General features: G+C 30.4%; 1 protein-coding gene across 7 annotated transcripts in view; it reads left to right on the top strand.

Moving 5' to 3' along the window:
- The window catches only part of LOC106463799 (pyruvate dehydrogenase phosphatase regulatory subunit, mitochondrial-like), a 130,438-nt gene that overhangs the window by 31,707 nt on the left and 84,854 nt on the right, over positions 1–13,877 (top strand). For all 7 annotated transcript variants that reach the window (XM_022391401.1, XM_013923865.2, XM_022391398.1 and 4 more), the window contains 2 exons: positions 3,383–3,513; positions 12,518–12,599. In XM_022391401.1, the coding sequence (XP_022247109.1) occupies positions 3,456–3,513; positions 12,518–12,599 (140 nt within the window). In that variant the 5' untranslated portion in view covers positions 3,383–3,455. The remainder of the gene's footprint in view (positions 1–3,382; positions 3,514–12,517; positions 12,600–13,877) is intronic.

Below are 13,877 nucleotides of genomic sequence, written 5' to 3'. Positions count from 1 at the left end.
GTGTAACACATATGATATATTTTCTCTGGTCATCTTGTCTTTATTTTTATCCACCACCCCTTAAAAAAGTCAAATTGACCATTCCCATTTTGAGATGGGTAAAGAAAATAACAGATAAAAGCATTTGAAATGTATTTAGGAGGTTTTAGGGATTACACAAAGGAAATTTGAGATTTTTGAGATGAGGAAAAGTATTTTAAATCTTAACATGAAAATTACTTAACACACAGACTATTCAAGACAAATACTTAATGTATTCATGGACAAATTTTTATTTTATTTTATTAAACATAGTCCACTAAAAATTCGATTTTTTGTATGTGATAGACTAATAATGTTAACTGAAAGACTGCCAAATTTTGTGAAGATATACACACCATATTGAACGTACAAAAAGGTCACATGGCTGGTCAAATAGATCAACCCCGGGTTGAGAGAATTAACAGCCTGACCTCACTGAAACCCACTAGCACTGTGTCTGGCAACTTGAATGGGGTGTCTTCATATGGAATACCATGAATGCCAATTTCATTTTGCAGCTACTTGAGGTATGTGACATTTGAACAGATATGTTGTGGAAGCAGTTTGTATCCATTTATGCTAGTTTTCCAGATAAAGATCCTTCTTGATTATGTTATGTACTGTTGCCTGGGTCATATAAATAACTTTTGCTACTGAGCTTTGTGTTCATGGATTCTCATCTATTACAAAATGCTGCACTTTGTTTACCACAGCTGTAGTATGACTTGCTGCATGTCTATTTCTGAAAAGTTCTGGTGTCTCACGTTGATCCATTTTCCTTTGTTTCCCAATACCATTAAGTACAAGGGTTACTGATCTGAATACACCTTTATGATCTAATTGTATGAATATTTTGCATTGGAACAGCTGTTACATATCCTTCCAAAGATTGATACATGCTGTTCCACTATGACTTTATATTGGATGTGGTTGTCATTTGATTTGATTATTTGTATTTTCAAAATCATTTTAATATATGTATAAATTGTCCGATTAATCTTGAGAGGCTGCATTGATAAATTTCAGAGAAAGAGAAGGAAAATCAAGAAATGACAATTTCTTAACAATTATGAACTTGTGCTTTGGGATAGACAGAAAAATCCTAAATGAGCAATAGATGTGTTCTTTACAGTAATGTCTCCTCACTTGAACTTTTTTTTTTGTTCAAACTATATCAAATAAATGGTACAAAATGACAAAATATCAACTCTACAATATTTTGAGTAAAACATTGTTGAAGTCGTTAAAATTATTATTTTTTACTTAAATTTTGAAGCTTGGTATGCAAGTGTGCACTGAGCAGTTGAAAAATGCTAATCAATCCAGAAAGAGTTAACTGATTTTCACCTAAGTATGGAGAGTGGTCTCTGTTAGTAACAGGGGAGCTTGGTTCTGTGTTGATTAGCTCCAGAGGTATTCTTGACCATTCTTATATTAAAAAAAAAGAAAAAAGTGTTTTTGCTGTCTGTAATCATTTGGCAGGATACAATGCATCATTCATGGGAATGAAGCCATAAGTAATAAATTCACAAACAGAATATGCGAACGACATGAGAAACAAGACATGGATAATTGTATTCTGAATGGAAGATAGCTTCTAAGTGAATAAGAACTTGTACTTTGGGATGGTCAGAAAAATTATAAAAGAAGTTTGAGGTGTTGTTTACAGATGAGACTTCTTATAGCTTTTCCATTTTTCTTTGAGAATTGCACTAAATAAATGTTATAAAGTTACAAAATATAAATCCAAAAATATTTTTGAGTTAAAAATTACTATATATATAAAATCATATATTGTCCTACAATTTTTTCAAAATGCTATACATTTGCAATATGCAATTTTTATAATGCAACAACAACCCATGTTTCACGGGCAAGTGAAAAACCTATGCTTTTAACTTTAAAAATTAAATTTTACCACTGCCATGCAACATAACACTGAACTTTCTAACCAGACAGAAAACTGCATGGTATAACTAATTTTATTATATAATTGATACTTGAAACCATCGTTATGTGGTGAAACTCCATAATTACAGAATTGAGGAAACAAGACAATTAATTGTACGTTGCACAAATACATACTTTATTCACAACCATGAATAATCGTGAATAAATCTGTAACATATAATTTTCTTGTTTTTTTCCTTAGTTCTCTTTACTATATAACTTTTATCAACTTAAAGATTGACTCATTTAACATTTGCACCAATATGTGAAATAAAAACTGTCACCATATAGATTCTATACATAGGACAAGTTTATTTAAACAAATTTCACAGTTGCCTTGGTTTGTTATACCAGTCTGCTAAATTCATTTGTAACTGATATCTTGGGGCCTGGCATGGCTTGGTAGTTAGGGCAATTGACTTTGCATTTTTTGAGTCATGGGATCCAGTCCCATCACCACATGTGCTCACCTTTTCATCTATGGGGCATTATAATGTCACTGTCAATTGCACTATTTATTGGTAAAGAGTGGCCCAAGAGATGACTGTGGGTGATGTTGACTAGCCACCTTCCCTCTAGCATATCATTTCAAGATTAGAGATAGCTAGCTGGCATAGATAGCCTTTGAGTTGCATAGGGGGTATGTTTGATAGACCCCCATATTCAAGGCTGATTTTTCTCAGATTTGCCCATGGCCCACTCACATGTCTGGTTTCATCAAGTCACATGTAAGTCTTCTGTCAAAACACACTTTTGCATTTTCTTTTCAATTATGCACACACATACATACACTATAACTTATTTACTTTTTCTAGTTTAAAATTTAAAATCACTAACTGTGTTTTCATTGTTTTGAACATTAACTCTTCCTTTTTATTTTGTTTCAGTGGTTTCTCTCTTCTTTTATTCACAAGCTTTTTCAGTTTCTCCACTTGGCTAACTTTCAGTTTGTGGTATATCTAGCAGTTCCTTCCTTTTCATTCTCTTTATTGGCCCTATTCTAACATATGATTATTAATGTCTTATCACCTCTCATCATGGAGACCTCTGGCTCTATGTCTTGCATGTTTATTTTAATCTAAAGGTACTTGAGATTGACTATATCATTTCTTTCAGTAATCATCCTTAATTTGAATGTTATTTCCCTTATTTGTATAATGATCATAAAGAGAGTTTCTTTCTCTCCTTAAGTTTTTGTTGCATTAATTTGCACACTGTCTTTATCCTGATGTACTGTGCACTTATTTTGGCTATATGTTTAAGTTCTGGCTTTCAACAAATGCCATTTGAATAACCATTTTTCATGAAGAGAATGTGATGTTTAATGTTCTTTGTGTAGTTTAAGGGAAAAGTCACATGATACTAGATTTTTTACATGTAGTATAACATCATAATTTTGATGTATTTGTAGTCTTGGAGGAGGAACAACATGGCATGGTGCAGGTCTTCTTGGGCAGATCAAACCAACAACTATTGAAACAAAGATGTGTCAGTACAGTATTGGACTTTATAAGGACCTTGAGAACAGAGGACTGAGTACTGGTAAATCTATAGTAATATTTTGAATGTAAAAGTATTTGATTTGTTAAGGTACATTTTTCAATAAATTTCTTCTGCATTTGTATTTTTGGCACTTTTAATTTCAGAAAATATTTTTTCTGAAGATATTTTAACTCCAAATTATGTATTTAGTCAGCATAATTTATTAACCATTAAGCAAATGAACAACTTTTCTTCAGTGAATGATGTATGAATATTAAAAGATGCTAGAATTATTGGGGATTGGTAATCAGCATCTTTGAAGCAAATCCAAGGTATGTATATTCACTAAGACATCTGGACAAGGCAGACAGTCATTCACAACCCAAGTAAATAAATCACTATCCGTTGATTCTGGCTAACTACAGTTGCAGAGTACCTGCTTCAAAGCTGGATCAGACAGTCACACTGTATAGATGGTTAGAAACATAATTTACTATGCTGACCTGTGTACTATAAGCAAAGTGATGTGCATTTTGCTTATAAAGGCACAGAACAGTTAGCCAAAAACATGAGAATTCAACCATCAGTCAAATACACTCATTTTAAGGGATCTACTCACATTTTCATACAGAAATTAGACTTATAAAGACCTTGAGAACAGGCTTAATACTAGTAAATTTTTATTGATATTTTTAGCTTAAATGTGAAGGCATTTGATATCTTGTGATAATATTATTCATAAATTACCTTTGCATGTTAAGTTACAGTTGTTTGTATTTCTAAGGTTAATCTTCATCTAAAGTTATACTTTGGTCCCATACTGTATTATTAGTCTGCATATGTCAGTAATAAATGTTTGATACGAGGAGGAATAAAAATTGGTAAATGTATTGACCTTTAAATCCTGCAGAATGAAACACATTATAGCATCAACTCCTGACTATATTTGTGCTGCCACATAGTGGAATTATCTCGTATTCGTTCTTTTGCGTAATAACACCTGCCTTTACCATAATATACATGTTGACTCAGTTTTTGACGATTGACATTCTTAGACTTGAAAGATACATTGCATCCTACCAAGTCTGCTAAAATACACAGTTTTTCATGAGAGCTATGGCTAAACCAGTCTCTTTAGTGAGGTGCATATCAAACTTAAAAATTTAAGTAAAAATAATAAATCTAACTATTTCAAGAGTTTTTACTCAAAGATATTTTAAATTGATAAGTTTTAATTTTGTAACATTTATTTATTTGCAAGGTATAATAAAAAAATCAAATGAGGATTGTTGCCTGTAAAGGATGCACATATTGATGTTTTAGAAATTGTTTCTCCATCCCAAAACATAGGTTTATGTTTGCTAAGAAACTGTCATACCTTGATTTTCTTCTCATTTTTAGAATGTTATTAGTAAAGCCTCTCAGTTCCCACCCAGTTACAACTTTTTAGCATGCAATTGAATAATGACTAGTGAAACTCAGCTTTCAAAATAGCTACATGCAAAGTTTGAATACAGATAGTGGTTTTATGAGAAAGTGACATGATTTAGCTTGCTCAGAGAACAACAGTGGAATGTAGTTGAAAATATAGAAGACTTAGGAATAAATTACAGCCTTAATAATTTTTTTATAGTTTCTTTGAATGCTCTTTTCATTCTTGGAATTTTTTTTTTTGAGTTAAATTATGTCTTTTAAAGCAACTGAAATTGTCTTCTTTGTCAAGACAGCAGATAAATATTATTATGATTGGTAGACTAATACAAAGTTTCCAGTCACTTGTGTGTATCAAATCCTTGTTTATTGAATATTATTGTTAAACTTATTGTATTGAAAATGATAGGTCAGTTGTAGTCACCAGTAAATCTTTATTTTCTGTCGTTTTTGTTTTTTTTATTTATATCTGAAATAGTGACTATTGAAATTAGCAAAATAAATGATCAGATATGTGAATGAATATTAATGAAGCTGAAAGTGGTTGAATCTGTAAAATAGAATTTTCTGATCAACAATAAAGAAAAAGTTAAATTTTTAACTATTTTTAATTTGATTTCAAAATAATGTCTCGCAACAAAAGTTTGGAAGTTTCTTAATGTAAATATGAGAGAAAGAATCAAATTATTTGAATTTTTAAGCCAAAGCTAGATACCATTCAGCAAGCTTGTTCTATGTTTCTTGCAATTTGGTTAAGTATTACCATATTGATAAGATAGTGGTGTCAAGGGATACCAGTCACCCCCAGAAAGGATTAGAGGTTAAACCTATGTGCACAGGTAGGATCAAAGTATGCAAGTCACAACCTTTTACAGAGTTACATTCAAATATTAATTAAACACATTTATTATCCATTGTAAATTACACTTTTACATAAATGACAGATACGCCCTTTGTCGCACTTTATTCTTTATTGCTCTTCAGTTACAGTTATCTACAAATGCAAGTAAGTAACAAATAAAAACGATCCTGTTGACAACTATAACACATAAATCTAGCTAGTAGGTAAACATTAAAGAAATGAAACTTATCCATGCAAGAATAAAGCTTATTTACCAAACTATGTGGAAACTGGAACTTAGAAATTGTGACAAACAATTAAACAACTAATCACAAGCTTTTCAAACCAAAATTATCAAACACATGATTGAGTGATAACTGAATCTACACAACATACTGCCACCTGGCGACTGAGAAATTGGAATGGCTAAAATCAAATTTTATTTATTGTTGTTACATCCATGAATTCGGCATCAAAACATAGTTTATTACTTAAATTTCAATATTATATAACTTTTGATTTCTTAATTTAAAAAAGAAATAGTTGAATAAATTCTCAGTTTTCGCTTCTTTGTGTCATCTGATGCTTCTCTGCTATGAAATTGTTTTTTTTTAAAACTTTCTTTCTTCCCTTATATGGGCTTCAGAATGTTCACCATTTAAAAACAAATGACATAAGAAGGACAGAATTTAAAATAAGTACCTCCCACCTTCTTTATTTTCTGAGGTATCAATAAATTTATTACACCCACCACAAAAGCACCTTCTGCCCTTTGAAATTACTGGTATACTCATGTTTACTTGTCAATGATACATTTCTATAACCAATAGGAAGGACGTTTTGTGAACATGTGATTATGATGACGTTATGTTAATTTTGGTAAAAGCTGCCATTTCCCCAAGTAGTTTTTATTGAGTGTAGACTGAAGTTGGTGCTCCAGTAAGTAGTGAAATGTTTAACTTATTTATAGGCCAGGTAAAAAACCAGGTCAATAATAGTAGTTTTGGGAAATTCTTTTATGTTGGTTGAATTATTATTTGTGTTTTAAAATACATATTTGAAAGTTACATGAATTATTTTTTTTTGGACAATCAACAAAGTGTGAAAAAGTACTTAGTAAAGTATGCTAAGAGTACTTTTCTTGAGTCTGTCTAGATCTGTAAGCAATGGGAGAAATTTCTTGTTTTCATGTATATGTTTTTATTTATTAATATATTTTTTTCTCACAAAAGTAACTAATGTGTAACAATGAAACACTTATTAGGTTATACTGTGCTACTCATTTATGTCAATGCTGTTGGGCCCAGTTAAAGTTTGTTGGCATAACAGGTTCTCGAAATTGCTGTTTCAAGATGGTGACAAGTCGCATGGAACAAAATACATCTTTCCATCCTCCCCACACAAAGGCTGCAAAGATGTGTTAACTTAACTAGATCTACATTTGAAAAACTTAGAATTTTATATAACATTTTGTTCTTCAACTTTCAAATACTTATTTATATACTGTTATTCATAGAAAAAAAAAATTATGTTTTAATAAGTTGTTGCATGCTCTCATTAATGCAACATGCTGAGAGATAGTAATCAGACTTTTTGACTAATTACTTCAAGTAATATAAAATCTCATTCAGAAATGCAGTCACTGTATCCTTTGTTAAGGATCCTTTTCTTAAGTTTTCCAACAGCTAAATTAAAATATAATCATATACTTCCATATCTTTGGCCAAATTTTTTATCCATCCTCTCAATAAATTGTATTTCATGTTGGAATCAGTTTGAATTTTCTTATGAGTTTTCCCCTCTCTTAAAGAGCTGTTATGGCTCTGTACTCAATTTCCAGTTCTTTTAAGTTTAGTTTTAATTTTTCACCATGATTAGCCATAACAAGAGTAAAATTTTAAATTTTGTGAACAAATGTAAATTGAAATCAGAAGTTTTTCATATCATCCCAGAAGTACTTATATGGGAAGGAGCTCATCATCCAGATGGACCATCAACCATTTGCATACATCCAGAGGTGCAAAAAAATAAAAATATGTTAAACGCGATAGTTATGACAAGCTTCATTATATAACTATGTATGAGTTTTACATTGTGTATATACTTTAATTGTTGTACTAGACTTTTGTAATATTGGTGATGTCATCTTACTCAAAGCTTCTAAGTTTTCTTGTTATGAGTATACTGTTGTCTCTAGAGAGCTAGATATTTCTAGATTTTTCTGTCGTGTATTATAAATACATGCAGATACAGAAAGAAGGAAGTTAAGTTAGTGAGAGATATAGATCTAGACTGTGTTTGTTAGTTTAGTCATAAAGAGTGTATAGTGGCAACTTTTAAGGTGTTATAATTGCAGATTGTATTGTAATAAACAGAGTAGAGAAGAAGTATTTGTCTTGTAAATTGGGATCTAAGGTAACTGAACCAGCCTGTGTGGACTTTTGACATAAAAGATAATTATTTAAAGTTCTGTATACAACTGTAGTAACCCCATAGGGCAAAGTAAGTGAACTTATCAGTAATTATATTGTGATAACAGAGTAAGGTAAATAATTTGTCTTGTCAAAGGGTGTTCTAAGTTAATTGAATCCATCTGTAATGACTTTTACAAGAAAAAAAAAGACAATTAAGTGCCAAGTGTATAATTGGCATATGATGATAAATAGGCTTTCAATAAAGTCCTGTTTCTTTCCCTTATCATGAAATGTATAACAGACTGTTGAATACTGTCTTTATGATGCTTTACATATGTGAAATACTAATATACATATATGTAGAGAGAGAAAATAAATTAATCAATGGGGTGAGACGTGAGTGGCAGTTAGGAAATAACATTGCAAGTCAATTAGTAAAGGAACACTGTGTTATGTCTATAATAATGTAATATTAATTGTATAATAATGTAAGTTGTAATCATTGGTCTAACCCATGAACATTTGGAGCAGCAATAAATTGCCAGCATTATAAAAAATCCTATCACTACAGATTAAATTAGGAAATGTCAAGAAATAAGCTCTGTCACGACGTGCGTATATAGTTTGGTAACTTTTTTCAGGTGATGGTAAAGTCCTTGACAGTACAATTAAAGGTTGGATAAAATAGTACCTATGGCTAGAAATTATTTGAAAAGTTGTTGGAAAGAAGAATGTGATGGGTACTACTGATTCTCTTAATATTCAGATTTCTACAATTAAAAGTCACAATGACAGTGGTGATCATTTTAATGCAGTAAGTAGGATTGTAAAAAGGAAAACTGAAAGTGTGGAGTACAGTGATAGTGATGGTGAACTTGATGATGAGTGCTGTACATTTGAGCATAAAGTGAATGAGTCTGATATTTAAATTAATATTCCATCCATTTTATTTTTCTTTAAAGTCAGATCTTCTAAGTGAAACCATAGTTAGACTAGCTTTTCAATCCTTGAATGGTTTGAAAATTTAAGTTGGACCTCAGTCAATGAAATGTGAAAGATCATATCAAACTGTTTATGTAATAACATTGTAAAATGTCTCTGAAGATATGACTTTTGTGGTGTTGTGATAGATGAGTCATGTGATCTAGGACTTGAAAAAAAGCTAATCATTTGTGTAAATATGTGCGTGAAGGTAATGTTAAGACATCCTACCTAGAGAGTTTGAAGCTTGATGATGGCAACACCCGTGCAATTGCACAATATTTGAAAGATACCTGTGATAAATCAGAAGTAGACATGAAAAAAATGGTAATCTTATGTACAGATAGAGCTGCTACTATGGTAGGTCAGAGATGGTGTAGGTGTGCAAATAAAATCTAAGTTCCCCATTTGTCACATACACATGCATAGCTCACAGATTTGCACTGGGGTGTGTTGATGTCATCAAAAACATTAAACCACTTGAACAAGATTCAACAAGAAACTCCATCTATAATCTGGTATACATACTTGAACCTTTTATTTTTTGATGAAGGTATACCAAATGGGGCTATCAGTGGTCTTGTACATTTTTATGGAACCAATAAACTCACCAAAAGTTTTAATGATGCTGGGAAAAATACTGAAATTGAAGTGATGCCTCTGCTTAACAAAAATGATTTGGTAAAAATGAATGGCCTAGGTTCAAAAGCATGTATAAAAACTCAAAAACTTGAACATTTGTATGAAAGAGTTATTAAATAATGATCAATTTCCTAACATGTCAATATTGTGTCAAATAGCTTTATTTGATTGAGAAAGAACCTTTTCTGTACAAAACAGGCTTATGACAAAATTTGGGTGCTTTATGAAGATTAAAAAGATAAACCGTTTAATGAGAATTGTAATGTTAGACTCAGAATTTTCATTGTATGATCTCAGTCCTGCAAATAAAATGTGGGACAGTGTTAAGAACAGAAGAAGTGTAAGATTTTCACAACCATACAAACAGAAAATTTAAAATAAATAAATGTGAAAATTGTATGTATTTTTATAATACTTTATTGAGGCTAAATACACATTAAGATAATATTGACACATTCAAACTCTTTTAATATAAATGATTGAATCTATTTAAACTAACATACAGACACTAGTCCATTGTACTGAATTACTGACCACCTTTGGCAGATACTGATAGAGGCAATATTTGATCAGTACCTTACTGATCATGATAAAAACTACCTGTAGTACTGACTGTTTTGTTTTTTACCACATTATATATATATATATATATATATCATTACAATTATGTGGCACGACAAATAAATTTTCTGAAACTGTCATCTGACCTTCTTCTGGATGACTGTGATCAGCTAGTGATTTTCAACTAATTTTATATGACTGCTGTAAATGAGGCTATCAAAGTGATCATGAATAAATATTGTAAAAAAGTATATCCTAATTTTCATATAAGAACATTTTGAAATATTTATTTAACCCTCTTGCTACAGCTTCAGTCAATGTGACTGACCCTGTAACCTAAAGTAACAATCAGTTTTCATACTATAACTTTTAATATGTTTTATATATCTTCACTAAATGTGGCAAGCTTTCAGTAAACATTACAAGTCTTTTCATTCACAAACATCTTTTTTTTTTTAAATTAAATACTTCTACTGAAAATTTGTCCATGAATATATGGAGCCAGAGTGTTGACTGCTTCAGGTGCAATCTGATTTTCATGTTAAGAATAAAAAATACATTTCTTCCTCTATAACTTGTCATATTTCATTTGCATGATCTCTAAAACCTCTTAAATAGACAGAGCAGATAGCCCTATGTGGCTTTGCTCTAAAACAAACAGGTGAAATCTAAATTATCCTTTTTTCTTGGTAAAATGGCTGCAAATTGTAAAATGAAACTACAACTGTTTATCTAAATGGCTTAAAGTTGAACAGTCTACATGTGTTTATACTTAATTTTACTGTTGTATTGTACTTTGCCCCTTGTTTAACTAATGATCCTGCCACACAAGCTGTAAATAACTTCATGAACGTATCTCACATTATTGTATTGAATGATGTGAGGCACATACTGCTTGCAAGCATATATTGTGAAGAATTTTTGTTATTACTATTATTTTTCATTATCTAACCTAATAAGATTCTAATATTTACATTTTAGTTACTTTTATAATAATAAATGAAGAATATACACGAAGGACGAGAAATATATTACCTGTAACCTCTTGTTTTTTTGCTGTCAGTTGTTGATGAAATTTCAGCCCATTTTTTTATACTAATGAGGAAGCCACAATTTTCATACTAGGGGAGATTGAGGATTTTTGAAAATGTATCCTTATAAAACTAAGAACTCAAAATTTGATTTAGCAACTATGTTTGATGAAAAGTTTTTGATATACAATGATAATAAAATAGTTTAACTAACTCTTTATTGTGACTCTCTAAAGAGTCATGACATGCACTCTTTGACATAACTGTAGTGAGAGGGTTAAGTCGACATATTTTGAATGGAACTCAAGGTGATACAACTGTAGACCTAAGGTGATCTAATCTGTTTGATTATGTCTAATATATGCATATGTACACATATACATATATACAAACAAACGAAAACACTGTACAGGAAACCCACTCTATATCCTATGAATGTCCAAAAGACTGTCTTCATATCATAGCCAGCACATGGTAAAGAATTTGAAGTTTGAGAGATTGAACAACATTAATCCAATGGTATTCTTTGATTCAACAGTTGTTAACAAAAAATTCTTTTTTGTGGTTCATTCATGCAAAAAGTTGACAATGGAATAATCACACAAAAGAAATCATGTGCTTTAAATACTTAGACTTTTCATCAAACTATCAGACAATTTATTTATACTGCTTGGTCAAAACAATACGAAAAATTCAGAACACATGCAAGTGATCATCAGCTTCATCAACCAGCTTTGATAGATAAAACTATATAGAACAAGCTGTAGACACTTTGGGATTTGAAGACTACAACAACTCAAACTTAAGTGCTTATGGAAAGTGTGTGATCATGAGATATTGGTTATTATGGTGGTTAGTAGCACATAATAAAAATAATAATTAGAATTAGAAAAAGTTGTTTAACATTTAATTTTTCATTTGGTAAGAGTGTTATTTAAAAGAATATATATGTTTTTAATTAGCTTTGAAATTAAATGTGAATCTGTCTACAGGTTGTCAAGCTAGTGATATGCATTTTTATAGTATAAATGCATGTGGATGTTTGCTAGGTCAAAATCTGTTCATTTTTTTTTTTATTTGTTACAGTGGGGTGAAAGTACTAGAAACTTTTTTGATAAGAACAATGATCCAAATTAAAATAGTTTTCTGCTTCCTTTTGACAGGATGGAAAGGATGCGGAAGTCTTCTCCTTGCCAGAACCAAAGATAGAATGATATCATTTAAAAGACTTGCTGCTTCTGCTGAGTGAGTTAATCTTTTAAACATGGTATATTTTATTTTGTATATATCAGAATGTATGTGTTACCCCAGTGGAATTTCCTATATATCAGTAGTTGCTGATTTTTTCTTTCCTTTTCTTATTTTTCAGAGTTTATAATGATGTAATATTCACAATTTTAAAAAACAATGATTCTTTTTTAAACAGTTCTAAAAATGAGACTGTTTCCAGTCTCAAAATTATAATAAAATACAATACAAATAACTTACTGTATAGGGTAAAATATAATAAAACATTCTCATACACTCTACATGTTTTGATGTATATTACTGCATCATCCTCAGGAGTGTAATGTTTTACAAAAAATAACATTTATTTATACCATTACAAGATCACCAATTTACATATTAAAGAATGTTGATGACACATTTTTGATTTTGCAGCATGGTAAAGACAATTTAGCTCTTTTTGCTAATTACCTTAATAGCATTGATAATTCTATTGGATTTGATTATGAAGTTTTAAATTCACATAAAATTTTATATATACCAAATATTTCCATTAAATCAATTTTATTTTAAGTTGTATTAAGAATTTGGTTAACTTTGCTTATCGTTTTTTATATTGGAAAAATATTTATTTGTTTTTTAAATGTGTTCATTATTTGACAAGATAAGCCCAGTATAAATCATAGTACCAAACATCATTTTTTACTTTTTTCAGCAAATGGTTTTGACTTACTATTTTTATCCCTGTTTTTTAGTTTTTTTGACTGCTATGTTTTTCTCAATACATGCAATAGCCTTTTTCTCAGGTACTTTGGTGAACATTGACACAATGTCAAATGACACCAAAATATCTTATTGATCTAAAATTATATGCTCAATTCTTTCCATAAATTCTTAACTGTGTATTTATTTTTATCTCTTAAAAATGAGAAGCTATGTGCTTAATTAATAATAACTAATTTTTTATATCATCCTGTTTACAACATAATTTTAGTATCCTATCTACATAAGAGTAAACAAACTAGTTTGAGACTTAGCTTGACTAAACTGTTGATGTGGCGGAATAAGTACAGAGAAAGGTTTTCGGTAAATGGTAGTTTTCAATTTATCCTTATTTTTACTCACTAAAACATCCAAAAAAGGTAAACAACTATTTATCTCAACTTCATAATTAAATCTTATAGAATTATCAATGCTATTAAGGTAATTAGAAAAATTAGCTAGTACGTCTTTACATGCCGCCAAATAAAAAAAGTTCATCGACATACCTCAACCAAACTTCAGGTTTTTTTATCT

The sequence above is a fragment of the Limulus polyphemus genome, unplaced genomic scaffold (assembly GCF_000517525.1).
Source record: "Limulus polyphemus unplaced genomic scaffold, Limulus_polyphemus-2.1.2 Scaffold1486, whole genome shotgun sequence".
Taxonomy (NCBI): Eukaryota; Metazoa; Arthropoda; class Merostomata; order Xiphosura; family Limulidae; genus Limulus; species Limulus polyphemus.
The sequence above is the reverse complement of the archived record's forward strand: the minus strand, read 5'-3'. Positions and strand labels throughout refer to the sequence as shown.